Source organism: Neophocaena asiaeorientalis, unplaced genomic scaffold, assembly GCF_003031525.2.
Source record: "Neophocaena asiaeorientalis asiaeorientalis breed wild unplaced genomic scaffold, Neophocaena_asiaeorientalis_V1.1 scaffold113, whole genome shotgun sequence".
In the NCBI taxonomy this organism is placed as follows: domain Eukaryota; kingdom Metazoa; phylum Chordata; class Mammalia; order Artiodactyla; family Phocoenidae; genus Neophocaena; species Neophocaena asiaeorientalis.
Genome location: NW_020172316.1, coordinates 3,044,412 through 3,072,074, shown reverse-complemented (window position 1 = coordinate 3,072,074; position 27,663 = coordinate 3,044,412). Strand labels below are relative to the sequence as shown.

At 38.8% G+C, this 27,663-nt stretch overlaps 1 protein-coding gene across 1 annotated transcript in view; it reads right to left on the bottom strand.

Annotated features, from left to right (window-relative positions):
• FRZB (frizzled related protein) overlaps positions 1–25,123 on the bottom strand; it is a 35,145-nt gene extending 10,022 nt beyond the window's left edge. The window contains exons 1-3 of the mRNA XM_024766557.1: positions 23,862–25,123; positions 16,866–16,913; positions 220–285 (exon numbers count right to left, since the gene is read on the bottom strand). Coding sequence (XP_024622325.1) covers positions 220–285; positions 16,866–16,913; positions 23,862–24,339 — 592 coding nt within the window. The 5' untranslated portion in view covers positions 24,340–25,123. The remainder of the gene's footprint in view (positions 1–219; positions 286–16,865; positions 16,914–23,861) is intronic.
• Between the last annotated feature and the right edge of the window lie 2,540 nt (positions 25,124–27,663).

Genomic DNA, 27,663 nt, shown 5'->3' with positions numbered 1-27,663 from the left:
AGAAGCCTGAGCACCCCACGGAGCCCCGACTCGGGGCAACCAGAGAAAGCCCACACACAGCAATGAAGACCCAATGCAGCCAAAAAAAAAATCAATTAAATAAATCAATTAAAAAAAAAGTTGTCCTTGTTTGTTTTTAAGCCTCATTCTTATTTACACACACATACACATCCTTTCTTAACTCAACAGTTTATAAATCAATCATGAAGTTATCCTTACCATAGTTGTAATTGTTTCGGAAATAAGTCTTCTGTGTAGCTCTGATAGGTTTACATTTGCAGCGTTCTAAAAAATATAACATTTTATCTATTATAAGCAAAACTTCAACATCAGCTTTCTTTTGTTTATGCACATTTTTTGGTAATATTAGATCCAAGTTCGGTAGCAAGGAGGCTCTTAGTAATTCTACGTGTCTGGTCTCTTTCTCCTGGAACTACATTCACGTTTATTCTAGATACATAGCCTCTTATTCAGTGTCAAATGCTCATAAGTTCCCATTCTCCAACAAACCACCCAGATCCTGAGGAAACACTTCATCACCATGCGGGAGGAGAGCATGACTCCAGAGTCCTGAAAGAGACATGCTTAGTGCTTGTGGCAGAAGAATCAATGCCAACTGAGAGGCAATTTATGCTTATGCTCAGGTAACTGGTTTACCCCTGTGCAAGATCACTTGCATTCATGGACATTTTACAGGTTACACAGCACCCCTCCAAATATTAGTTTCCGGATCTAAAAGCAACTCAGTGAGATAAGCAGGTATTGTTATAACCCAGTGAACTTACTGAAGAGGCATGAGTTCCTTCTTTTTTATTTAATTTTTACTTTTAAAATTTTTAACTGAAGTATAAATGAGTTACAATATTATACTTGTTTCAGGTGTACACCATAGTGATTATCATGACTACCTTCTACAGGCAGAATAACTGCTATTAAACTCAATGGTATTTTTGTTTATTGGCAGAAATTACTAGATACATATTTCAAAATGAGAAGTTCTGTGCTTTTTAAATATTTGGTGAGTGGTGACCAGAACACATATTCTATGTGACATAATACAGGTGTATGTAATAAACGTCATTATCTCAAAATGTTTCATGTATTGGATAAATCATTTAACATCTTAGAGAGTGGATTACTATATTGTTTATAGATTACTATATTGTTTATAGATTACTTAGCTAAGAAATATACAATATATATACATCATACATCATAATATATATACATCATAGTAAATTCTTAGTCATTAAAGTCAATATAAAAATAGGAAATAAAACACAATCACCTTAGAAAGCATTTTAGTTTATGTAAAAATTTCTTTAAAATAGTACCCCTGAGAAAGATTCATTGAAGATGAAATGGTATGTGTTTCTTCTATTTTCACACAGAAAAAGGAAAAATGAACACATGAACCACAGAAAAGAAGCCAACAAAAAATTTTTGTTTAAAAAGTGTTTTATGTTAGCATGGAGACTAATAAAAGGCAGAAGCTTTCCTTGACCATTTGACATTGTGTTTTCTAATCAAAATAAATGTTATTTCCAGTTGAACTCACAGATAACATGCTTTGAAGTAGTAGTCCCAAGGGATGTAACACCTCACTACCCGATTTTCAATTCTAGAAATAAGCGTCTCTACTGGGGACAGGTGCTGGTCTCCAAAGCAGCAGCAGCAGCACTGTCGTTCTCACCCAGGAGAGAAGTGAGGATGTCCTCAGGGCTACACACAGCAATTCTCTTGTTCTGCAGATAATTTTTAACACTGTTTTTGTGGAAGAACAATCTCAGCCTAATAAACCATACGTAACATCAGTGCTGGTTGCTATTTTGAAGAAGACCCTTCAAAAAATAACTTTCTTATTAGCAAAACATTTGTATTCCCGTTTAAAACAGAATAGAAAGTTATCTAGTTCTATTGTTATATTTTGTACCAAAATATTACACATTTTTAAAAGAGAGATATTCTTGAGATTGACATTATTTCTGAAGAAATATATGTTATGGTCTTTGACTTACAAATTATCCTCACCCATATATAGATATGAATTTATGCTTTTCTACCTCTTTATATTTTTTTAATTAAAATTTTTAAAAAAAATTTTTATTTTTATTGGGGTATAGTTGTTTTACAATGTTGTGTTACTTTCGACTATACAGTGAAGTGGAGTTCCCTGTGCTATACAGCAGGTTCTTATTAGTTATCTATTTTATACATATTAGTGTATATATGTCAATCCCAATCTCCTAATTCACTTATGCTTTTCTATCTCTTTAAAAATAGATATTTATTTATTTATTAATGAATAGATATTTATTCACTAAAAATAATGAATGTAGATAAATTATCTACATATTTGTAATTCTTCAGAAAATTGCACATGTGCTAATAAAAAATTCTTGGCAAAAATATACCAGCTGTTACTGGATTGCATCTAATATGTTGTTGTTACCATATAGCTTTGCTTGAAGCATAAAAAATGGATTCTAAAACACTTTCCAGGCAGAGATTTTTCAAAAAAATTATATCATAAAACAATTTAGGAAGATTTCAAGTAGGTGTTTCCACAACCATATGTACAACTACAGGGCTTCCCTGGTGGTGCAGTGGTTGAGAGTCCACCTGCTGATGCAGGGGACACGGGTTCGTGCCCTGGTCTGGGAAGATCCCACATGCCGCAGAGCGGCTGGGCCCGTGAGCCATGGCCACTGAGCCTGCTTGTCCGGAGCCTGTGCTCCACAACGGGAGAGGCCACAGCAGTGAGAGGCCTGAGTACAGAAAAAAAATAAAAATAAAATCTTGAAACTCATATGTACAACTACATGTATTAGCTAGTCTCTTTCCTAATAGCTAATGACCTAAGTAATTATTTTCTTGGGACTAAATTTTGTTCCTCCTCAATGCACTTGTTTCTGCTGCTGGCCTCAGAGGTGGCAATGCCATACTATATGTTTGAAAACTTTCCTATGCTCCAAACCTTAGCTCTTGCTGTCAGCAAATATCTGTCTGGTTGAAGTAACTAGTAGCTCAAAAAATAACATAGTAATAAGGAGGAGTGGAATTTTATATCTACAAGGCTCAAATACAGAAGAAATTTCGCTTACTTATGCTAACTCAACTCAAACATTCATATCTGAAGGTTTTCATGAAAAGTGTATTTTAGAACAACATATCTGGAAGATTATCCCTTTTCTAAAGTACTTCTACCCACATCTACATATATGTCTCCAAAAGCCCAAGAACTGGGAAATGGCCAAAAAAAATCATAGAGGAATACACTGCATGCATTATTTACTACATTTTTTTGTACCAGCCACCCTAAATCAGACTGCAACAGCTTCTTTTTATTTTACTACCAATAGTTGATTTCTCAGACTTTTTATTGGGCCAGTAGCATTATCATCCTATCTACTTTAATTCACCAATAATTTTGCCACTAGTGTCCCTCCCCCAGCTTGCCAATGGCACAGGTCTATTATTTTACTGAGCTTTGCACAAAAGACCACTAGATATTGATTTGCTTGCATTCCACCGTTAAGAAGAAAAACATGTAAAGGAACTGCCTTGGTGCTCTTATCTAAGGAAAAAATACGGCAAAATTTAAAGGAGTTGGCTGTGACACAGTAAAGAAGTGACAAGGAGTTCTTCTAGTGTGGGGAAAGTTTTAATATTAGCAATTCATTCACCTCGAAGTCTAGAATTAAATATAACCTGAATCACAGGATAACATGCAATCCTATATCTCACAAGCATCTGTGGAGCACAACCAGGAAACTGTCTTGGGCAGCTTTCCCTCATATTCTCTAGTTAGATTCTCTCAGCTACTCTTCTACAATCCAAGATCTCCTACTCCTCTGCTAATGAAACTGAAAACTGTTTATTATCCTAGTATGAACATGAGTTTACCACCCTAGAACACATAGGAGTTTGTGAAATTAACATGCCCAGTGCTGCACAGAACCTGGTCTGCAATTCAGGGGAGCTGCCCTATGGTGCACTGCAGTGCCTGAGCCAGAAACAGCTTCCCTGTCTCAACACTGGGGCTTCTGAGAAACAGTTCCGAGTGGGAAGTCATCACATCCTTCTTTATTCATTTTTTTACACATAAAAAAAGAATCAGCTCATTTATTGAAAATACATAAAGACAATAGTCTTTTTTAAAGGGTTCCATGATTTTACAAGTCTAAAAATTATAAGTACCTGACAATTATGAAATTTGATACTCACCGGACCTTAACTATTTAAGGCAACCTTGTTTGAGTTCAAGCTTAAGTGTGATATGACTTTCTAACTAACCCTGACCTTTGTTTGAAATTGACTTCTGTTGGGTCTTCTCCAGAGCTGTAAGACTATAATTAACTTTGGCAGATTCCAAACCCCCTATAACCTTTCATGTACCATGACTTTGGAATACTACCATCTGTTAGTGAGTACTTTTCTGTTTTTTTTTAGGAAAAGGCCTTAGATCTGTGCTCAAGATTTATTTTCAAAAAGAAAATACAATTCTATTTGCATTACAATTTCTATTATAACTCTTTCAAGACGGACTCTAATCAGATCAGAGTTTAAATAATTTTAATTTGTACCAAATGAACTATATGTTTTATATTTGACCCTGAAAGCCCACTTGTCCACCTTCGCTCCATTTTAAGACACATAGGAGCAGACCACAACAATTTTTAAAACAGATGTAAAAAATAAAATGTTATGATCCTTAACTATGACTTCTTTACTGAGATCCAGATCTATATTTTCAATTGCCTATAAATGGTGTCCATGAGCCAGGCTTGAGTAATTTTAAACATATGTCAATGCCCATCACACCATAAAATTGTCTTTCTTCTATAGAAATAGCGTTTTCTGACTCTACAACCCTGGGATAGCTATGCTTCTCTAAATATAAGATGGAAAAGGAAAAGAGAACTAACATTTGTTGAAGCCTTTGAGTCACTTACATATTAATTCATTCATTCTACAAATATTTATTGGGTGTCTATTACATGCCAAACTCTGTGTCAGGCATGTAGGACACCTGATGAGCAATACAGACAATTCAGAATAGGGTACAGACATTGAACAAATAATTACACACGAAATAATTTATTTTCATATGTAATACATCCTATGAAAGAAAAGTACAATGTGCAGTGAGAACATACAATTTGATGACCTAAACTAGTCTGGTCTTCAAAGTCCTCTGAGGAAATGACATTAAAGCTTGAAACCTGAAAGATCAGTTGTAGCTATCTAGGCAGGAACTACATCTTTATACATAAGATAGTGAAGAAGAAGACCATAAAGGAGACTGAGAAGGCACATCCAAAGATGGGGAAGAAATACAGGAGAGTATAGAGTCAAAAAGCTGAAAGAAGATGGTGTTTCAAGAGAAAAGGAGAGCTCTCTTTGAGGAGAGCACCCTCAAAGCTCAGATGACTTAAGAGGGAAAGGGGTCCATTAAATTCAGTTGGCAAGGGGACTTCCCTGGCAGCCCAGTGGTTAAGACTCCGCGCTTCCACTGCAGGGGGCGTGGATTTGATCTTGGGGAACTAAGATTGCGCATGCCGGAGGGCCAAAAAAAATTTTTAGTTGGCAAGGAAAACATGGGTGAAAGCCAGAGGGACACTCTATCCACTGCACAAGAAGAAAAAGGAGAGAGGGGTACTGATGTTGACAGCTTCTAAATCTGTTGCTGGGATGATGAGAGTTCCCTCTGTTGGCTTTTACTTTCTCACTGAAGGATGAAGTCATCAGCTGCAGGGAATGAGAGGCTAAGAGAAGCTGGGTATGGAAGAGTAAGGAGAGAAGAGAAAGTATAAAAGAGTTATTTCGGGCTTCCCGCATGGCGCAGTGGTTGAGAGTCCGCCTGCCGATGCAGGGGACACGGGTTCGTGTCCCGGTGCGGGAGGATCCCGCATACCGCGGAGGGGCTAGGGCCTCTGAGCTCAGGCCCGCTGAGCCTGACCGTCCGGAGCCTGTGCTCCGCAACGGGAGAGGCCACAGCAGTGAGAGGCCCGCGTACCACAAAAAAACAAACAAAAAACCCGGTTATTTTATTGAGTGGAAAGGCAAACTTTCCAGAGAAACAAGGTAGGGTTGCTAAGCAATGTTAATCATGTATTTGAATTTTGTCTTGAACTTAAAGTAAAACCAGTCACCCTAGCCAAGTAATCTTCTCCAGCACCAGGAGTTGAGAATTTGCCAGGTGACTAAGGCAGAAGAAAAGATAGGCAAGGGAATTGAGGGTATTTTCAAGGGAATGATTATTACAATAGACTATGAAATCTCAGGTAGAAAAGGAGGTTAGGGTTGAACAATAATAGTAAGCAGTATATGATGAATAGGTAGTCCCAGTGGAGTAACATTTTAGTAGTGATGATACTAAAGGAAATCTGCTGGAATGAAGAGATGGTAGGCAAAGAAGTGGATACTTGAAATTAAGATTACAGAGCTGGCATCACTGCTAGATGGCAAGGTACAGAATATGCCCATGGAAGTGGATGGCTGGGGTAGAACAAACAGGTTAGTGAAGTGAAGGAGTCAATGCACTAGACGGATGATCTACTTTATCATCAAAGTCATCAAAATGGCAACAGGGATGGGTGCCATTATGGAACATGTACAGATAGAGCTTAGTGCAGGGTGGGCAATGTATCATTTGGCCTTCTGGAAGTCAGTTTCACTACCCTTCTAGAAAAAAAGAGATGGTGAAACATCCCTAGATTCCACCCCTAGGACCACCTTCCCTCTTCCCAAAATTACAAGTCATGAAATGGACACTGTATTGAAAATCTAGAGGATATTATTATTCCTGGTGCAGTAAAAAAAAAACAAAAAACCTAAAACAAACAAAAAAACAGAACCCTAATGTCCTGATCTCAATAATGAAGGAAAAATTTTAAAAAGAACAACAATGCATCTCTTACAGAATCAGGAACCATGTTGATCTGTACCACTAAGAAGATCTATACCACTGAGGCAGAGTCCAGGAAACACCATGGTTAAAAGGATGGACTTTTATTGTGAGACACAGCTGGGTTTGAATGTAGGCTCCATCTCTTACTATTTTTATAACTTTTAATATCTAAAAGGTGGTATCTTGCAGAATAACTGAGAGAATTAAATGAGATAATACACATAAAATACCTTTCACAGTACCTAGCACACCACGGACCATAAATGTCAGATTTATTTTTGTGCAAGATTCACTGGGAATCTTAATCCCTCATTTGTAAAGACCATTTAATGAGTAAGAAGCAATATTTTCCCAAGGCTCCTTGCCACCTACAGAACGGCGGTGCCTACCAAAAGTAAGCAAAGCGATCAGAATTTTTTCAGTAGTGCCTGACTCTGCTATTTTGATTCAGGTACACCAAGCTAATTTCTTTCCTGATGTAGGAAGTCCATTTGAACTATTATGTACACATCCAAAATTTGAAGGATCAAACTTAGTGAGCCAAAATGATCATGTATGTGGCCATTCTAATAAACATTAGTGCTAAAGAGTATGGCAAAATTAAGGGCACATGAGTTTAAATCCCATCTCTGTCCCTTCCTACTTATGTGGCCTTGGGCAAGTTACAAAACCCATTTCTACACTAATGCTGGCTACCTCAGAGGGTTATTGTAAGAATTTAAAGAGTAATTCACATAAAGAATTTGGCACAGAGCCTGGTACTTAATCACTCGTTGGATGTTAGCTAGTAGTAGTAGTAATATATAAGCAAACCAAAAAGATTGGAAGGAAGATACTTATGCAAATTCAAGAGCAGTTTATGAAACAGAAGAGATAATTTTCTAACAAAAAAATGATCTATAAGTTTGAGGATAAAAATTTGCTAAATTTTCTCCTAGAGATAGAAACTTAATTTAGATGATTACATTTAGTTTGGGAGGAACTGTATAAAAAGAATAGAATTTAGAGATCATATTGGTATTATGATCACACACAGGCATACTATTTCACAATAAAATGATACACAGAACTAAATGGGTAAATCTCAAAAGCATTATACAAAACGAAAAGCAGCCAGTCACAAAAGAGTATGTACTGTATGATTTCACTTCCATGAAGCTAAAGAACAAACATTAATTTATGGTAATAAAAATCAGACCTATGCTCACCTCATGGTAGGGTAGGTGATTGACTCGGCACAAGGGAATTCTCAGGGGTAATAGATATGTTCTTTATCTGGATCTGGGTGATAGCTACATAGGTATATACATTTGTCAAAAGTCAATGTGCCATATACTTAAGAATTGTGCATTTTACTGTAAGTACTATTGACATAAAAATTCATACTTACATGAATTCCTTTCATTTTTCCATAAAGTGTCATGACTTAGCAGCTGTTCATTACATGTTTAAAATAATATTTATTTCCTAAACATATACATTGGGCAAAAATATCATATTAGATTCTATTTTGGATTAGAGCAGTATGTGGAAAATGCAATGAAGTTGATTGGTGAACTCAGGTAATATAATCAGGCTTTAAAAAGCAAAACTAACATTTGCTTAATTTAGCTCAAAGAACAAACCTCGAACATTGTAATAAAGGTCTCAATTCACAGTAATTTGCACTTTGTAAAAGGGAATTGCTTAAGATTGAGGGAACTAACACTATATTAATATGAAAAGGAAATTTAGTTTTATTCCTTTAGGATTTATGTCACTGGAAATTTTAAAATAAACTGTCTTTCAGAAGGTTTCTGGATCCACAAGTCATTCAGGATATACAAAATGTAGAGAACCAATGTGATATGCCTGTTTTCTCCTGTGAGATCTGAAGCGTTAGTTTTGTGATATATAAAAGAGGTCAATTAAGAGGGAATTCCCTGGCAGTCCAGTGGTTAGGACATTGCCGAGGGCCCTGGTTCAATCCCTTGTCGGGGAAATAAGATCCCCGCAAGCCACTCAGTATGGCTAAAAAAATAAAAAGGTCAATTAAGAGAAAAGCAAAGTGGGTCTTTCAGAACATCATGCATCCACTCAATGTCAACCACACAGAAAAGAGGTGGGAGAAAAGGGTAGTGCAGCCAACTCTTCACTCCATCCCTGTTCTTGGCATCAAGTATGCCTGGTACAAGGGGTGGTGAATGGTGGGTGGATGGACTAATAAGTTTATTGGCAGATGGACTATGAAGTTTCAGTACTGGGGATCTGGGAAAACAATGGTGCCACATACTAAAACAAAAGTTGCAAGGAGTAAATTTTTAATGAAAATTATTAAATAATGTAGTATTTGAAGTACAAATAAGCTGCCCAGGTGGAAGTGTTTACTGGAGGAGAAATGTGGAAATCTACCTGTGAGAGTGATCAGAACTGTCACAAGAGTGATAATTAGGCCTATGTGGCTGAATGACTTCCAACAGGAAGAACTCGTAAGGAGAAGCAGAGGTCAAGCACAGAAACTCGGGGAATGCCCATGGCTGGCGGACAGGAGGAAAAGAACTAGGACAATTTGGGTGATAGCTCAGGGAGAAGAACACTTAGGAATAAATATTAATCAAAAGTGTCCAGGGACTTCCTTGGTGGTGCAGTGGTTGAGAATCTGCCTGCCAATGCATGGGACACGGGTTCGATCCCTGGTCCGGGAAGATCCCACATGCCATGGAGCAACTAAGCCCATACGCCACAACTACTGAGCCTGCGCTCTAGAGCCCGTGAACCACAACTACTGAAGCCTGCGTGCCCTAGATCCTATGCACGACAACTACTGAGCCCACGCGCCGCAACTGCTGAAGCCCACACCCTCTAGGGCCCATGTGCCACAACTACTGAGCCCACGTACTGCAACTACTGAAGCCCTTGTTACCTAGAGCCTGTGTTCCGCAACAAGAGAAGCCACCGCAATGAGAAGCCTGTGCACCGCAATGAAGAGTAGCCCCAGCGCAACTAGAGAAAGCCTACTTGTAGCAACAAAGACCCAACACAGCCAAAAAAGAAAAGTGTCCAATACTGGAAAGCAGTGAAAAAAGCATATATTTGTAAGCTACTATATAATCACAAAATACAATTTTTATCTATCCTAATTTTATTTTCAAATAAAGGGTAGAAGTTGCCACAAGTGAAGTCAGCCTCTATAGTCAGTATACATTTGCACCAAAGGAAAAAAAAAATTGGACTCCTTCCCAAAATTAGTAGAAAGCCAAAGGGGAGGAAATAAATTTGGAGAAGGAAAGAGAGAGAATGGGTCTATACTACCCAAGCTAGGCATTGGTCATCCCAATAAAAGGGGGGGGGGGCGTTGCCACGGCAGGCCTGGCAGGTGCAGGCAATCAAGAATCACGTTACTCAGCTGCTCAGAGGAATTTCTCAGAAGCACCTTGGAAAAAGGGTCAGGAAGGTGTTAGTGAAAACTGGGAGAGTACCCAACTTAACATCAGCAGATATTACTCATGTTTCCCTAATTTGAAAATATATCAGATATGGGACTTCCCTGGCAGTCCAGTGGTTAAGACTTCGCCTTCCAAAAAAAAAAAGACTTCGCCTTCCAGTGCAGGCTGTGCAGGTTCGATCCCTGGTCGGGGAGCTGGGATCCTATGTACCTCCTGGCCAGAAAACCAAAACGTAAAACAGAAGCAATATTGTAACAAATTCAATAAAGACTTTAAAAATGGTCCACATCAAAAAAAAAAAATCTTAAAAAAAATTTTTTTTAAAGAAAATACATCAGAATTCAGCAGTCAATATGATCTGATTTTATATTAAAAAAACAGACCCAGAATAACAGGTTAAGTAATTTGGTCATGCTTACACAGTTAATTAGTGTCAGAATTTACTAACTATATCACCTCTTTGGGGAAATTTGTGTTTTTCAAATACAAAAGCTCATAAATTGGTCACCATCACCAAGTAGAAAACTGGGGCGGGGGGGCGGGATTCTTTTTCAGAATTGTTTTAATAAACAACATATCTTTTCATTGCACCATTTGAATACCTGCCTTAATTTTCTGTGTTGATTTGACAGACGAAGTGACTCAGCAGAATAGAACTAAAATTGTTTTTCTCCATATTCCATGTTATGGAAACTAGAGAGAATGTACACTTTATTATGATAGTGGATTTACAACAGCAAAACACACTCACAAACTGGAAGCTGCTCAGACAGTCACTATCTCCCAAAAAAGAAGACTGTTAGCCTTTGAGGCAAAGGATAAATTAACTGGAGAGAAAGAATTTCATTTCCAGATTCCAGACAGAAACAGCTTGACACTTTTGAAAGAGGGGTTATGAGGGTTACAATGTTTTTGTGTCTTCCTCATTTCCTGCTTTATCATAATCAACCTCAGCTGTTACATTACTCCAAAGCACAAAATTTTGAGTGTGAACAAATTTTCTTTTCTTTTGGAACATGTGACTATGTCAGTGTGTTTCTTCACAAGCAAATGAGCTTGGTTTTGCCTCCCTGTTAATTTGTTTTCATCACTCCCATTATACCAGGGGACAGGAAAACATTTATAAAAGAGAAACAGTAAACACTGAACCCTGGAATACTGTATTCATTTTAGGTAGTTTTACACATTGAACTATCTTTGTGTATGAATGTACAGTGTCATTAATGTCTTCTCTCTTTCACACACTGAAGTGCTATATTATTCTAACCATAAGTTCTAGACAAATTGATAGCACATGCATGCGCTTGGCCTGAAATTTTGACTCACTAATTGTACTATATACTAATGAGGTTTTCTGTTTGTTTTTAGCAAATGTGAATAGCAGGAGTGATCCTTAAAATAGCAGCACTACTGGACACCAGTGATTTCCAGCTAATTTTATGACACTATAAGAACACTCAATTACATTAAAAAGGTAACAACATAATTCTAAATAAATCATTTTAATTCACTTCTGTTTTTTAAAAGATAAATGTTTGTTTGGTGCACACTGCCTCATGTCAAATACTTGTCACTCTGATAAGATTCAGTGGAAATCAACAGTGAAAACTCTTCCAATCTAATGAAAATTGATGTTTCAAATTTATTTACAACTTACTAAAGATTCCACTTCCACCTATAAGACACCTTACAAGGCAGTACATACAGACCCAAACCAGTGCACATTACTATTTCCAGAAAGTAAGAAAGAAGTATACAGTAACTAATTGTAGTTGTAAAGTTCCTGCAGAAACAAATGCAGCATTAGTCATAGTAAAAAAAACAAAACAAAACCAGAAACAGTGCAAATGTCCAGGAACATTAGAATGAATAAATGAAGTGTGGTATACTCACATGATAGAAAACTATATAGCAATGAAAATTTAGAAGTTCTGCTATACACACCATAATGAAGAACAAAGGAAGCCCCACACACGCACGCACACATGCACACACACACTATATATATATATTAGGATTCCATTCATAAAAGTTGAAAATCAGGCAAAATTAATCTATGCTGTTAGAATTTCTGCTAGTGGTTACCTCTGGGAAAAAAGGTGGAAGTAGTGGTTTGGAAGAGGCACAAGGAAGTGTTTCTGGAGTGCTGGTAATGGTATACATCTTGATCTGTGCAGTGGTTACATACGAGTGTTTATTTTGTGAAAAGGCACTGGGCTGCATGCTTATGATTTGTGCCTTTTCTGCACGTATGCCATACTTCACCTAAAGGTTTATTTTATGGAAAGATGGAGTAAGTAGACTCCATCATGTCTCTCCCACGGAACACAGTTATCAAACAGAACGCAAGATGTTGCTACTTAAGGACTCTGAAAAGTAAACAGTAGCAGGAAGTTTGAGGAGAAGCTCAGTACCATCAGACTGACAGTGGGTTCATCATTCTTTCCACCTCTGGTACCTCCCAGCCTGGTTTCAACACAGCCAGGAAGTAGGTATCATGCAGAGTCCTCCAGGAAAAGCCCCCTGGTTCTGACTCAGGAAGTCAGAAATGGTCTCCTAACACTCCATTCTCTTCTATCCCCATCTCTGAAGCAATCGTGGGACAGCGGTGGCAGCAACAGCTGCTGCAAGGGAGGTCCTTGGAAGCCTAAAATGCCGATGGAGGGGAACCTTCCTTTCTGATGTGGTGTCAAGAGACTGGGACAAACCCCCATTGCTTTGTCCTCCACCACTTGGCCCCTGATACAGAAGAAGTCACAGGAAGTATATCACAGAGTGGGATAAATAAAGCTCCAGCTTTCTGGCCAAAGGACAAAAAGGGGGAGCCCCCAAGGAACAGAAAAGTACTAAGGCAATCACAGAGAAGGAGGAGCTTGGGAAATGATCCCATAAAAATACTTATGGACTGCTGGGCTCACCCCTGGGTATATGTAAATCTGACACTAAACAGTATACTATAGACTTTGAAAACTCGACTATGGTATAAATCACAGCCCTGATCTCACACTGGCCACTGAGTAGTGTACACATGGGATAGATCTGAAAGGCACTGCAAATGCCTTTGGAAGTGGAACTGATACTGAAATCACAACCCACAGAAGACTACTCAGAATTTGCAGCCTAACCCAGTTAGGTAGACTGCTGCTAGAACAAAAATATCACCATTTCCCATAAGATTTTAAGGACCCAAAGTCTTAGAACATAATATTCAAAATGTCCAGGATCTAATAAAAAATTACTCTGCCCATGAAGAACCAGGAAAATCGCAATCTGTATGGGAGAAGACAATCAGATGACACAAATGTTGAAATTATCCACCCATGATTTTAAGGCAGTTTTATAAAAATTCCCCCAAAAGTAATGGTGAATACCCTTGAAATGAAGGGAAAGATAGAAAGTCTCAACAATGAAATTCAGGATATAATAAAGAACCAAGAGGAAATCGTAATTTTGAAAATTACAATAACGGAAATTTAAAAGTTCACTGGATGGGCTCAACAGCAGAATGGAGAGGACTAAGGCAGGAGTCAGTAACCTTGAAGACAGGCCGATAGAAACTATCCAATATAAAGAACAGAGGAAGGCTGGGAGGGAATGAACAGAGCCTCTGGGACCTATGGGGAATATCAAAAGGTCTAAAATTCATATCATCATCAACTCACAAGTAGAAGAGAATGTGTATAAAATATTTTTTGAAGAAATAATTGCTGAAAGCTTCCTAAATTTGAGAAAAGATATAAACTTATAGATACAAGAAGCTCAATTAACCCTAAACAGGATAAACCCAAAGAAATCAATGTCCAGACATACTGTAATCAAACTGCTAAAAGGTAAAGACAAATAAAACATTATTGAAAGCAACCAGAGAAATCTGATGCATTACTTACAGGAGAACAACGATCTGAATGACAACCAATTTCCCATGAGAAACACTGAGGACAGAAGTAAATGAACTAACATTTCTTAAGGACTGAATGAACTGCCAACCCAGAATTCTATATCCAATGAAAATATCCTTCAGGAATGAATATGAGATGAAGACATTTTTAGATGAAGGAAAACTGATAGAATCTGCTGCCACCAGAACTGCTCTAAAAGAAGTATAAAGGAAGTTCTTCAGACACAAGGGAAATGATACTAGAACATCAGGGAAGAAGGAAGAACAACAAATTATAAACATCTGTATAAATACAGTAGGCTATTTTTCTCCTCTTAAGCTGTTTAAAACATATTTAATGTTTGAAAGAAATATGAATGGTTCAAAGAGAGAATACTACATTGTCTCATGGAAATATATATATATATATATATATATATCAGACAGACACATACATGGGTGTGTCTGTGTGTGTGTGTACACATGTGCACATGAGAGAGAGAGAGAGAGAGAGAGAGAGAGAATGAGAGAGAGATACATTCAAATAACCCAAGAGAAAGCTAGGAAATTGGAAACAGGAATGAAAAAGAGAGGGAACAAACATAAAACAAATAAAATAGTGGCTCTGAATACAAAGATATTAATAATTACAGCAGATGTAAATGATCTAAATATACTAATCAAAAGACAAAGTTTGACAGAATGGATAGAAAACCAACACCAACAAAAAAACCAACTATATGATGTCTAGAAGAAATTTATTTAAAACATAATGATGTAGGTAAGTTAAAAGTAAAAGGATAGAAAAAGATACACCTTGCAAACACTAATCAAAAGAAAACTGGAGTAGCTTTATTAACGTAAAACAAAATAGACTTTAGAAAAAAGAAAATTACCAGAGATAAAGAGGAACACTGCATCATGAAAAGGGTCAATTCACCAATAAGACATAAAAATATTAAATGTGTACACACCAAATAATATCACCTTTGACTTCATGGAACAAAACTGACAGAACTGAAAAAAGAAACAGAAAAATCCACAATATTTGGAGACTTAAACATTTCTCTCTCAGTGACTGATAGATGTAGTAGATAGAAAACCAGCAAGAATAAAGAAGAACTAAAAAAAAGTATCAATCAATGAATCTAATTGACATTTAAAGAACATTCCACCCAATAACACCAGAATATATATTTCCAAAGTGCACATGAAACATTCACCAGGGTAGATCATATCCTGGGTCATGTAATAAATCTTAACAAATTTAAAAGATTAAAATCATACAGATTATACTCTTTGACCATAATGGAATTAGAATAAAAAATTAATAGCATAAAAAGAAAAGAAAAACCTCCAAACAGCACCAAATTTAACAACACAATCCTAAGTAAGGCATGAATCACAAAGGTAATCTCAAGGGAAATTATAAAACATTCTGAACTGAAGAAAAATCAAAATAAAACCTACCAAAATTTGCAGGATGCAACTAAAGCCATTCATAGATGCAGAGCACCTAGAACTCTTAAGCTAGTGCAAAATTGAAGAGTCATTTTGGAAGCAGTTTGGCAGTTTTTTATGAAGTTAGACATACCTTTATCATTTAGCCCAGTAATCATATTCCTAGATATTTACCCTAGAGAAATGAAAACTTAACGTTTACACAAAAACCTATACACAAATGTTTATAACAGCTCGGTCGATGATAGCCAAAAAGTGGAAACACCCTAAATATCCTTCAAGATGTAAATGGGTAAACAAATGGTAATACATCCAAGTAATAAAATATTCAGCAGCAAACTGGAATGGACTATTGATACATGCAAAAACATAGATGAGGGCTTCCCTGGTGGCACAGTGGTTAAGAATCTGCCTGCCAATGCAGGGGATACGGGTTCGATCCCTGGTCTGGGAAGATCCCACATGCCGCGGAGCAACTAAGCCCTCAAGCCACAACTACTGAACCTGCGCTCTAGAGCCCGCGACCCACAACTACTGAGCCCACGTGCTACAACTACTGAAGGCTGTGTGCCTAGAGCCCGTGCTCCACAACAAGAGAAGCCACCGCAATGAGAAGCGCGCGCACCGCAACGAAGAGTAGCCCCACTTGCCATAACTAGAGAAAGCCCACGCGCAGCAACAAAGACCCAATGCAGCCAAAAATAAATAAATTAAATAAATAAAAATTAAAAAAAAAAACTTAGATGAATCTCAAAGGCATTTTGTGTGTGAAAGAAGCCAATGTCCAAAGTTTACATACTCTATCATCCCACATATGGCAATCTCAAAAAGACAAAAGTATAGCAATGAAGAACAGATCAGGGATTGCCAGTGGTTAAGGGTGGGAGAAGCTCAAGGGAACTGGGGTTTTCTTGTTTGTTTGTTTTGAGGTTGTGGAACTGTTACGTATACTGTTTGTGGTGGTAGTTACACAAATCTAAATATGCATTAAAATTCATAGACCTATACACCAAAACAAAAGATCAAATTTTACCATGTTAATTTAAAAAATAAAATACAAATAAATATTTTTATTTGTTTACTTTGCAAATATAAGACACAAACTTCCCCAAATAAGATTTGAATATCTAGGTAACATCAAGACTAATCTGACCACAAAAGAAAACCAGGAAGATAGTGATATACTCACCACTGCTTGCCCCTCTACAGTTTCCATTACTAGAATCCATAGGAAAATCTGAAAGGAGGTGATAGAATAAAGTAAGAATCATAACATGTTCATTATTATTTCAAGAATTCCCATATTAAAATCTAATTCAGTCACAAGTTGATTTGGGTAAGAACCCAGGTGTCTCAAGGAAATTGATTCTTGTTAGTGTTGTAACGTTGACACTCTATCATTTGTAGGTCAAATAAGGACACAATGTATTCTTTCATGTGATTGACAGTTGATATACTCTTTTGAATCTTCATCAACTGTGCATACTATTTCAGTATTTAATAAACAAAGTTTCTGAGTTTCACAAAAACTTCCTGTAGCTTTAAAGCCCATGAATATATTAGGTATTCACCCAACACATTTCTTGATGGCTAAAAGAACTAAATACACCTCTTCAATAAACAGATGTATCACACTTCACTGGCATACATTTTAATTCTTAGTGCTTAAGGAAAGCATGCAGAAAGCATTCTTGTGCTCTGGGTTAACTGCACACTAAACAGTTCGTTTGCATAAAGGAAGCCTACCATCCAGGGGACTACTCAAGCCAGTGCAATTAACAGACACAGCAATAATTGGAATGTGCCATCAACTCTTTTCATGATCCCCAAATCCCAGAAAATGATAAATGGTAATGAAAACGGTAATTATGTAAAGTTCTTCTTTGTTCTAGTTTAGAAATCAGCCTCTAATGAATAACACTGAGTGCCCCAGCAAAGCACTATGCTGTACCTAATTATATGTTCTTACTGACACTTCAACTCAGTACACTTACACGAGCATTTTACATTTGTATTAACACTTTATGTTAAATGAGTTTAATGCCTCTGTTTATCCTAATAGAAAATAATGTTCTTCCTCTGTCCTTTTTCTTCACAGGTCATATCATGAATAAATTAAACAAGGAGGGGTAATACCATTTTAGAACAATAACACCCAAAATTACAACTAATGAATTACTTTCCCAGGCTTAGTAATCATTAGCTGGTATTTTAAAAGGTATATCCTAGGGAGTTTCCTGGTGGCCTAGCGGTTAGGATTCTGGGTTTTCACTGCTGTGGCTAGGGTTCAATCCATGGTCGGGGAACTGAGATCCCGCAAGCCTGCAGTGTGGCCAAAAAAATTAATAAAAAATAAGAAAAAAAGTTATATCCTAGGAAAGATGGCAGTCACCAAATAAAAATATAGATAATTAGGCAACAAAGACTTGATTCTAAAATGTTTGGTTCCACTCAGGTCAGATACTATGAATTCTATTCTTGAATAAGTCTAATATTCATGTGATAATATGCATATGATTTATACAAAGATGATCTCTCCATAAATTAAAAAAGTATATTGATCCACATTTAAAATAATTGCTTAATGTCAAAAGGTTGAAATAAAACTGAAAGATAAAATTCTTCTCTTGGAAAAAGAAAACCCCTTTGAAGCAGCTGAACCTGGGAGCTTGGTTTTCTTCTTTTACTCTTATTCATAGGAAAATGTTTCTACACTTTTTTAAGTGCTTAGACATCAATTGTTAGAATTATAAGAGAGAAAACCAAAGTTTTCTGATCATAAATAATCCAAAAAAATGTTTTCAGAAAGTTAAACTTAGGAATTCTAACAAAATTATCCTAAATTAAAATAGTGGGTATTATTAGTAGGTTTTAATGCCCCAAGGATTTCAGGTAGGGGTCATAGAGGTTTCCAGGAGAAGAGTTTTAAAAAAGAGCTGGAGAAGGAAAGGAGGGTTTTCCAAATAGAGAAGAGCACATGCAAAGGTCTGGGGTGAGAAACCACAGGACTCATCAAAGGACCTGCAAGTCTTCCAGTGGGGCTAATAGAGTGGTGTAAGCAGAGAGAAAGGAAACTAGAGAGGTAAGAAGGCTTGAAATCATGAAGACTAGAGACAGATATCAAAGGATTTTAAACAACAGATTTGTACTTCAGAAAGATCACCCTGTTGGAATAGGGAGGCATCATACTGGAGGTCAGCAAGCCAATTATCATTCTAGCTCCATAATGCATGGAAGAAATGGTGAGGCCAAAACAAAGAAAGTACCATTAGGGAAGAAGGGGAGGGAACTGGATTCAGAGTAGATCTAATAGTACTTGATACCTGTTGAATGTGGGGGATAAAGAAAAGGGTGGAAGCAAAGCTGACTCCCAGGCCTGGAGTATGGGTGTGGCGGTGCCTCTTAACAATACAGAAAATACTAGAAGAGAATAGTCGTATGAAGGTAAGGAGATGATGAGTTCACTCTGGGGCCTGCAGAGACTGAGGGGCTCAGGGTTAGACAGGAGAGCCTGGAATGTATGTCTTCTGCTGTCTCAGAAGTGCAGAGAAGTACTTGTCTCTTATCTCTTGGAATCCATTGTCCAGGACTGTCTTCTATTCTCTTAGGCCCTATATAAATGGGCTTTTGAAATGCAATGAAGAAAACTTGTTCCTTTAACTGAAATCTGATGGTTGAAAGACACAGATTCTCTGTACAGTTAGTATCACCTATTTCTTCATAAGAGAGGAAATATAGCTTAGAACAGGTCCTGGTTTGAATCTTCTTTCTATTAATAGCTTTATGGACTTGGTGCACTTAACTTCTCTAGATGCTTCAGCTTCCCTTTGTGCAGATAAGAGTAATAGTATTATACCTACCATGCAGTTATTATGAGAATTAAATAAATTAATATGCACTGCCCACTTAAAACAGCACCTGGAACATACTAGGTGTTGTTAGTTCTTATTCTGTGGCCGCTAATGATTCTTGTTCTGAGAATGACACGTCCTCTTCCCAATCACATTAATGTTGATTTACGACTTATCATTCACTTCACATGAATATTTCTTTTTGTTCTTCACAATCTCAATGTTAAAGTCAAATGACTTGCTCAAGGTACAACATTAATGGCAAATCTGGGATTCCAACTAAGGGCCCATAACTTTAAAACTGGTGGTCTTTAAACTGAGGATATATAGCCAATTCTTAATCATTTAAAACTCTGTATGGTGGTTCTTGGTCTCCTCTTTTGATACACCTAGTAGGAGGAGAAAGGACAAATATAACTTAGTCATTTTTGCTATTTATAGCAAACAACTGTTTAGAATTTTGTGGGAACAAGATAAAAGCGAATTATTGAAATACAATTTGGAAACTACATAAGATTCCATTACCACTGATAATTGTGTTAGCTATAAATAGAATTTAATATCATCACATTCTAAAATACTCTTCTCTACCCCATCCAGAGTGCCTTTCAATATTTTACATTATGAAGAAGCTTTAGAATCATGTTTTCTCTCTAGTCTTAATCTAAAATGTCCATTTCTCCTTTCCATTCCATTTTCCTCCTCATATCACACTAAACAATTCTCCCTTCTTGGTATTTGGCCCCTCAAATATTTGTAGAACAGGGCTAAAGAAAAGGCTGCCTGTTCCCCAGAAAGTGGAGAAATGATTAAACAGCAGTGCATGCATGTGAAAGTTGGCACAGCTCTGCCAGGCGAGAGAGAGCTGGGAGAAATGTGCTGGGCAAGAGCTGGGGTGACAACAAAAAGCAGCAATGACTGAGGAGCGATTATAAAGCCCTTGGCATGGCAAACCAGGAGGCTGTATAAACACCAGTTAACTATCATACCATACATTTTCTTAAACACTCAACGTCTACATTTCTGAGATAAACTATTTGTAACTAACAGACATCCATCAGACTCATTCTTCATACCTATTGCTCCCAAAGGGATTTGTTCTTGAGCCTGAGGTCCAGGTCCATTTGTGTACAATGAAATACTAAGTTTATATTCAGGAGAAATAAGATCCACTTTCCCAGTTAGTTCTCAGTGTGAAGCTTGTTTCCCAGAGTTGAACTGATAAAGATCTAGGCCGTATCTGCATTTACCAACAGACCATGTTTGTCCAAAAAAACAAACAAAAAATCAATTTGAATAACAATGATAATAATGGTAAAATAGCAACAGCAGCAATTTGTTGAAGACCTACTATGTACCAGATGTCCATGGGACGTAGGCAGTACGTCCCCATGTTACAGATTAGAAAACTTTGAATTGGAGAGGTTATATCATTTCCCTATAGTAACAGTTGGTATGAGGCCAGAGTCAAGATTCAATACCTACCGAGTCTGCCCCATTCCAAGCACATACCCTTTACTCACTATACAATATTAAAGATTTGACTAATGTCTTAATTAACTGGCTGAATGACTAAATTGAACTGAATTCTCAGATAAAGCAGGTGTACATGCAGTCTCAACTCTCTAGTAAATATAAAATGTGGAAAAAGAATAAACTTCATGTGAATTTCTTAGTAATAATCAGGAAGATACAATCTTTTCTTTATAAAAATATGTTTGCCCCTAATATTTCAAAACAAAAAGTAGTTTGAAGCAATATTTCATTTCAATAAGATTTTGCTTTGTAAAATGTCCTTAAACTTGTTGGTGGAGTCATAATGTACTACAAGGGAACAGATCTGAGTGAACGGTAGGATTTGAAAATCCTCTTGACATTGAAGGAAAGTAAAAGGTGGTTCCATTTTATTCAGGGAGACCTCATTTTTATATTCTGCTAGATTCTAGGCATAAGACATAGGAACTCTGTTTATACCCAGAGGAAGGAAAAAAAAAACCCTGCTTTATGAACTACCATATCCCACTGAACCAAGGAGCATATTGCATCATAAATTAAACTGGCCACATGTGGTAGTTCCTAAGTAATTCCAGGTGCCTGACAGTTTGACCCAGGATAGGGAGTGTAATTTTCAGCAAGCTGGCCTTGGAATCCACCATTCCATTCCCCTTCCCCACCTCCCCTTCAGCTCCCTCCTGCCACAGTCTCTGATTCACACTGAGGGTTATGGTAAAGGGAAAGGGAAGGGAGAACATCACTAAAATACAGTTCCAACTGCCACCTACCCCTACTTCTTTTTCTAGCAAGGATGCTGTCAGCAAAGCACATTATGGCATTTGAAAGCAGCTTAGCAATCAGGTTCCATGGACTGACAAATTGTTTCCATGCATGTCCTATTTGAGGGCTTCAATGAGGCAATTGTTCTACATTTGGTCTGATGATAGGCAACTTAAGGGACACTTAAGGAAACTGCTTTCCATTCATATTGACCATGGCTTTTGAGAGCCATTAACCTTGCCAAACCTCTCTCATTTGAGGTGCATCTCTAAGAGAGGTTTCAGAGCAAGAGGAGCAATGCATTTCAGTGTGAACCACGGCCACCTTATTCCTAGCCCTTGGCCTGAGAAGAGCACCAGCATTTAACTAATCTAAGCGTCTGGCAGACCAGGGCAGCAACTGAGCTCTCCCAGTGTCTGCACAGCCTGTAACGTTAATGAGTACAAAAGCTCAAGAGTGCTCTTTTCGACCAAAGATTAATAAGAAATACATTTCTTTTTGATTATTTTAAACAACCAGTTGTTGGTTCGTCATTAAAATCAAGACAACTATAGGGGTAGTCAAAGGTGATAAACTGAGGTGACCATCAAAAAGCTCTTGAAATCTTTCTGTTCAGTTTGGTTTTGTACAAGTACTTTTCCCCTCCCCACTCACTGTATGTTAAGTGGGTCAATGTGCACAGAATGCAATTTTTCCAAATCAATTCCCGGACCACCAAGAACTATTTTACCCAGAAACGGACTAAGGACATGAGCTTAGGCTGAGCAAGTTGAGAGGCAGAAGAAAAAGTTGATGCCGCAGAAATGAACAGAGAAGGAGGTATAAAGACATCACATCTAAGGGCAGAGTTGATCTGGGGAGGGTGTGGAAGAGGACCAATCATAAAAGATTGGGTTTATATTTAAAGTATATGAAGGGTGAAATTTTCGCGTTTTGGGTAATTGGTAGGAATGATTTTGAGTTAGAATTAAACAGACTATAATGAACTAGATTTAGCTGGGGTCTTAAGAGTTATGACTTCCCTAATTAGACCAAACACTAGTGAGAAAACAACTTGTGATCGATTCCATTTACTGTAGAACTGCAATAAAGTTTTACAGTAGGGAAAGATTGAAATGAACCGGTGGTTGATGCACACAGAGAAAGGGCATAAAATAAAGTATCAAAGACAAATTATTTGCATAGCTTAAGAGTGGGATAAGGGGTGAGATTAAAAATAACATTACATGAGTGTATGATGATAACACGCCTTAAATATAACTCCTTTCATCCATATGTCATTTACAAAATGACTTGAAGGCATGTGGGAATGTGAAAGGAGCCCAGCAATTTCACTCAGCCAGCTCTGTGGCTGCAGGAAGTCTCAGGAGCTAATTAGCAGTGGATGGCAATGTTTCCCAGCTATTTCAGTCTGGAATGGAAGAACAATTTATCTCATTGAAAGGAGGGGGAAATTTAAGGTGAAGGTAATTGCTCAAACTGGATGTTGAGCAAACACATACCACTAACATCTGTGGGTTGGAGTAAGGTTACTGGAATTATCTTGGCATTTTTAACGATTAGAAGAAAACAGTTCTTCAGTTCTCTGTTTTCACCATACAATCTTTGACAAGTAGCTAAACACGAGGAATATAGAAAACTGATGACTGAGAATGCAAGAGAATCAGGCAAGAAAGTTAAGTGATTCTAAACAAATTAAGAAAGTAAGAAAAAAGCATCACTATAGGAGATGTGGTTACTTGGACACATAAAGAAGAAGCGAAGGGGCAGTGTTGAGTAGAAGTGTAATGGGAGTGGAGGGAACTGAGTGTTTTAGAAAGACAGATCGCCTATTGAAATAGAGTGCATCCGTTGGAAGGGTGATGAGGTGAGAGAAAAAAAGGCATGGTGCTCGACAGAGCAGTAATTAAGAGAGACATTAAGAGAAGTGATCCAAAGAGAAAAGACAGAAATCAGAGAGTAAAGGCGAGCAACAAGGACTCCAAGAAGTAAGCGGCTGGAGGACGCGCTTGGGCGGGGGGAAGGGGGGGCGCCGCAGGTTGTGCAGTGTCAGGACTCACCGGCTCCGTCTGCAGTGACGATGGCCTCGGGAGAGATGCACACGCCGCGGTCATAAACCGGCAGCTCCTCACAGGCCAGGCTTTCCGGCCACGAGTGGCGGTATTTGATGAGGATGGGCTCACAGCCCTGCCGGGCCCGCTCGCACACAGACTTGCAGGGCTTGATGGGCTCGTGCTGGAAGTCAATGGTGCAGATGGGCGCGTACATGGCGCAGAGGAAGAAGAGCAGATCCGGGCTGCAGTGGGTGCCCAGCAGACCTTCGAACTGCTCGATGGCCAGGATGGCGTTGGCCTGGGTGCTGTGGTGCAGGTGGTTGGGCATCTTGGTCATGTTCCAGGGCAGGGACTTGCACAGGGGGATGCGGACCGGCTCACAGGCTGCCGCCCGCGCTCCGGGCACGCGGAGCAGGCAGAGCGCAGCCAGGGCGAGCAGCCCGGCCCGCAGCAGCAGCATCCCTCCCGGGCTGCCGCAGACCATGATCCCGGCGGGACGGGGCAGGGTGCAGCAGTGCCGAGGACGCCAAGAGGCCCGCTCCGCCGTCTCCTCCTCCCCCCTGGAAGTGGACACAATGATCTGGGAGCTTCTCCTCCCCCGGCAATCTCACAGCTTCCTTGGATCAAATTCCCCCAATGGGGTACCACGAGCTTCGCCGAGCTCCGGCCGCCGCCGCCCCTGCCGCTCCTGCAGCTCTGGCTGCTCTTTCCCGATGTCTAAGCCTTCTGGGGCCGCAACATCTATTTATTCCTCGCTCCCTCTGGCAGAAGCATCGGACTTCGCAGATGAATCAGATGAGAGGAAAACAAGAGGAAGCGAGGGAGAAATAAAAACAAAAGTAGAATTCAGCTGAGGTAGCTGGAGCTCTGGGGTGTCACCTCCCCTGGATTACAAAAAGGTGCTAAAAGAAGCATGAAATTCTCCCAAGTGAGGAGGAGGACCAGAGGGGGGTTGGGGAAGGGGGGAACCAGAGGGCAAAGACTCCTAATGCGGGAGGACGGTGCAGGAAGAGTTTGCAAGTCTCGTAGGCTGAGCAGAAGGTCCAATTTTTGGTGTGAGCTGCGGCCAGCCAGCCGCAGGCAGGAGGGCACCAGCAGGAGGAGCCTCGACGGGAGGTCTGTGGCTCCGACCCTCAGCTCTTCACTTTCCTACCTACTGACCCGACAGGCAGCTCCGCCCCGGTGCAGTCCCAGCCCTCCAGCGCTCGCTCCCCTTCCCGGGAAGGGAGTGAGGGGTCCGGAGAGAGGTCTGTGGGTTGGAGGCGGAGGAAAGGGAAGCCTGGAGAAGCAGTGAGGATGCGAGAACCCAAGACAGAGCAGACTTGAGACGACCACCTCTTCCCCACCCACACATGGGGGGAGCACCCCGTCAGCCCCCCGCCCCCGGCTCCAAAGGAGAGCCCCCGGCCTCTCACTGAAGAGCCCACCCCAAATCCCCACGAAGGAGTGCCCCCAGTTCCCCACTTGGGAACCCACCCGAGCCCCACGCCCCCTGGAGATATTTCCTTTAAGCAAACTATAGCCTCACCTCTGTGATCACCGGCTCTGCAGAAAGTCAGACCTGAGGGGGGAAGACTTAAGCAACGTCACTCAATGTCCAAGTCGCAGGAAACAGGGACCCCTGCAGCGGTGTTGGAGCCTTATCAACCCAGAGCTCCTGACTACAGAGGTCTGCATTTTGAGTAACTAGGTGGAGGGAAATTGCCTTTCATACAAGGAGAAGAAACGCTATATAATTACAAATAGGCCACCAGAAGCAAGATATGGGTGGGTTTTTTGTTGTTGTTGATATTTTGTTTTTCCTTTGCCCTGCAGAATTAAAACTTTTGAGTTTTGCTTTTTAAGCTTCGAATTGAAAATTGCTTTAAAGTACCTGGGCATTTTTTTTTTCCGATTTTACTCACTAAAATAAAATGGCATTTATTAACTCTTCTCACCAATAATTTCACCTAACACTTGAGAGATGTGTAGGAAAATTACACTACACTGGTAATGATAATGATGATAATGACAACAATAAAACCCTTTTCATCCAAATGAGCTCAATCTAGAAAAGAAAATGGAAAACAGATCCCCTCCTGGTCTGCTCCTTCCACTAATGAGCTGCCTCTTTTCCTCCCTCTCCCCCTTCCTCCCTTTTCAGGGCAAATTGTAAATGAATGACCTACAGAGGCACTCCTACTCTGCCCTTTCAATGGGACATTACTGAGCAAAAGGATTGCAGAATGTCAGAAAACACAGCCTTCATTGAGAAGAGAAGGAAACAAACCCTAAAACAAAACAGAAGTCACCTTTGCTCTGCATCAGTGAAACATTTCGCTGCTTTAATCCAGCCATTTATCACAGTCAATAATAAGCAGACAAAAGTTGCTTCCACTTTAGAGCACCAAGTGAGATGGTTTCCATTCCCCAGCACTGACTTGACAGCACTTATAAAATGTCAGTGCTAACCTGAGTTTATGGAATTTTATCTCTAAAATGACCATAAACAGCCATTTGGGACTGCAGTAAATTATTTCAGAAGGAAGTTTGTTCCACTTAGGAGAAAAGAAAAAACAACAGATGGCAGGTAGGGAGTCATTTAAGTGAGTATACCAACTTTGCCTGGCCTACAATTACTTAGTATCATTTAACAAAAGAAAGCCAAAAATTATATAAATGAATTAGATGAAAAATGATTTAGTAAGTAAAATTTAGGGAGAAAAACTAATATAAAAACAGTTAATAATAGAGCCTTTGGGGGGCTCTGTAAAGAAAATGTAGGTGGAATTTTCAATAAACTAGAAGGAAGAAGTGAGGAGTAGATATAATAGATTGTTTGATAAATATATTTTCCTGCTCATCTTAAGTCTTAACAGCATGAGGGAAAAAAAATGAGCCAGTTGTTTTAATGGTTCTACAATTATCTGAAATAAAGTGTGTTTGCCTTCCCCTGCACATAAGTTAAATATCCCCTTTGTCTAACATGTATCCTCACAACTTTTCTATAATCCAAATTTCTCTGTATCAAAACCTAAAATAAATTTCAGAAGCCTTTTTGGGTTTTGGTTTTTTTAAAATTTATTTCTTTATTGAACTATAGTTGATTTACAATGTTGTGTTAGTTTCTGGTATACAGCAAAGTGATACCATCATATATATATATTATTTTTCATATTCTTTTCCATTATGATTTATTACAGGATATTGAATATAGTTCCCAGTGCTATACAGTAGGACCTTGTTATTTATCCATGCCATATATAATAGTTTCCATCTGCTAATCCCAAACTCTCAATCCATCCCTCTCACAAGCCCCCTCCCCTCGGCAACCACAAGTCTGTTCACTATGTCTGTGAGTCTGTTTCTGTTTTGTAAATAAGTTCATTTGGGTCATATTTTAGACTCCACATATAAGTGATATCATACAGTATTTGTCTTTCTCTTTCTGACTTACTTCACTTAGTATGATAATACCTAGGTCTATCCATGTTGCTGCAAATGGCATTATTTCATTATTTTTTATGGCTGAGTAGTATTCCATTGTATATATGTACCACGTCTTCTTTATTCATTCATCTGTTGATGAATATTTAGGTTGCTTGCATGTCTTGGCTATTGTAAATAATGCTGCTTTAAACATAGGGGTTTGTGTATCTTTTCAAATTATAGGTTTTCCTCTCACTATTGTGGCCTCTCCCTTTGTGGAGCACAGGCTCCGGGGCACAGGCTCCAGAGGGAAGCCCCTCATTGTAGTTTTGATTTGTGTTTCTCTAATAGCTAGCGATGTTGAGCATCTTTTCATGTGCCTATTGGCCACCAGAAGCCT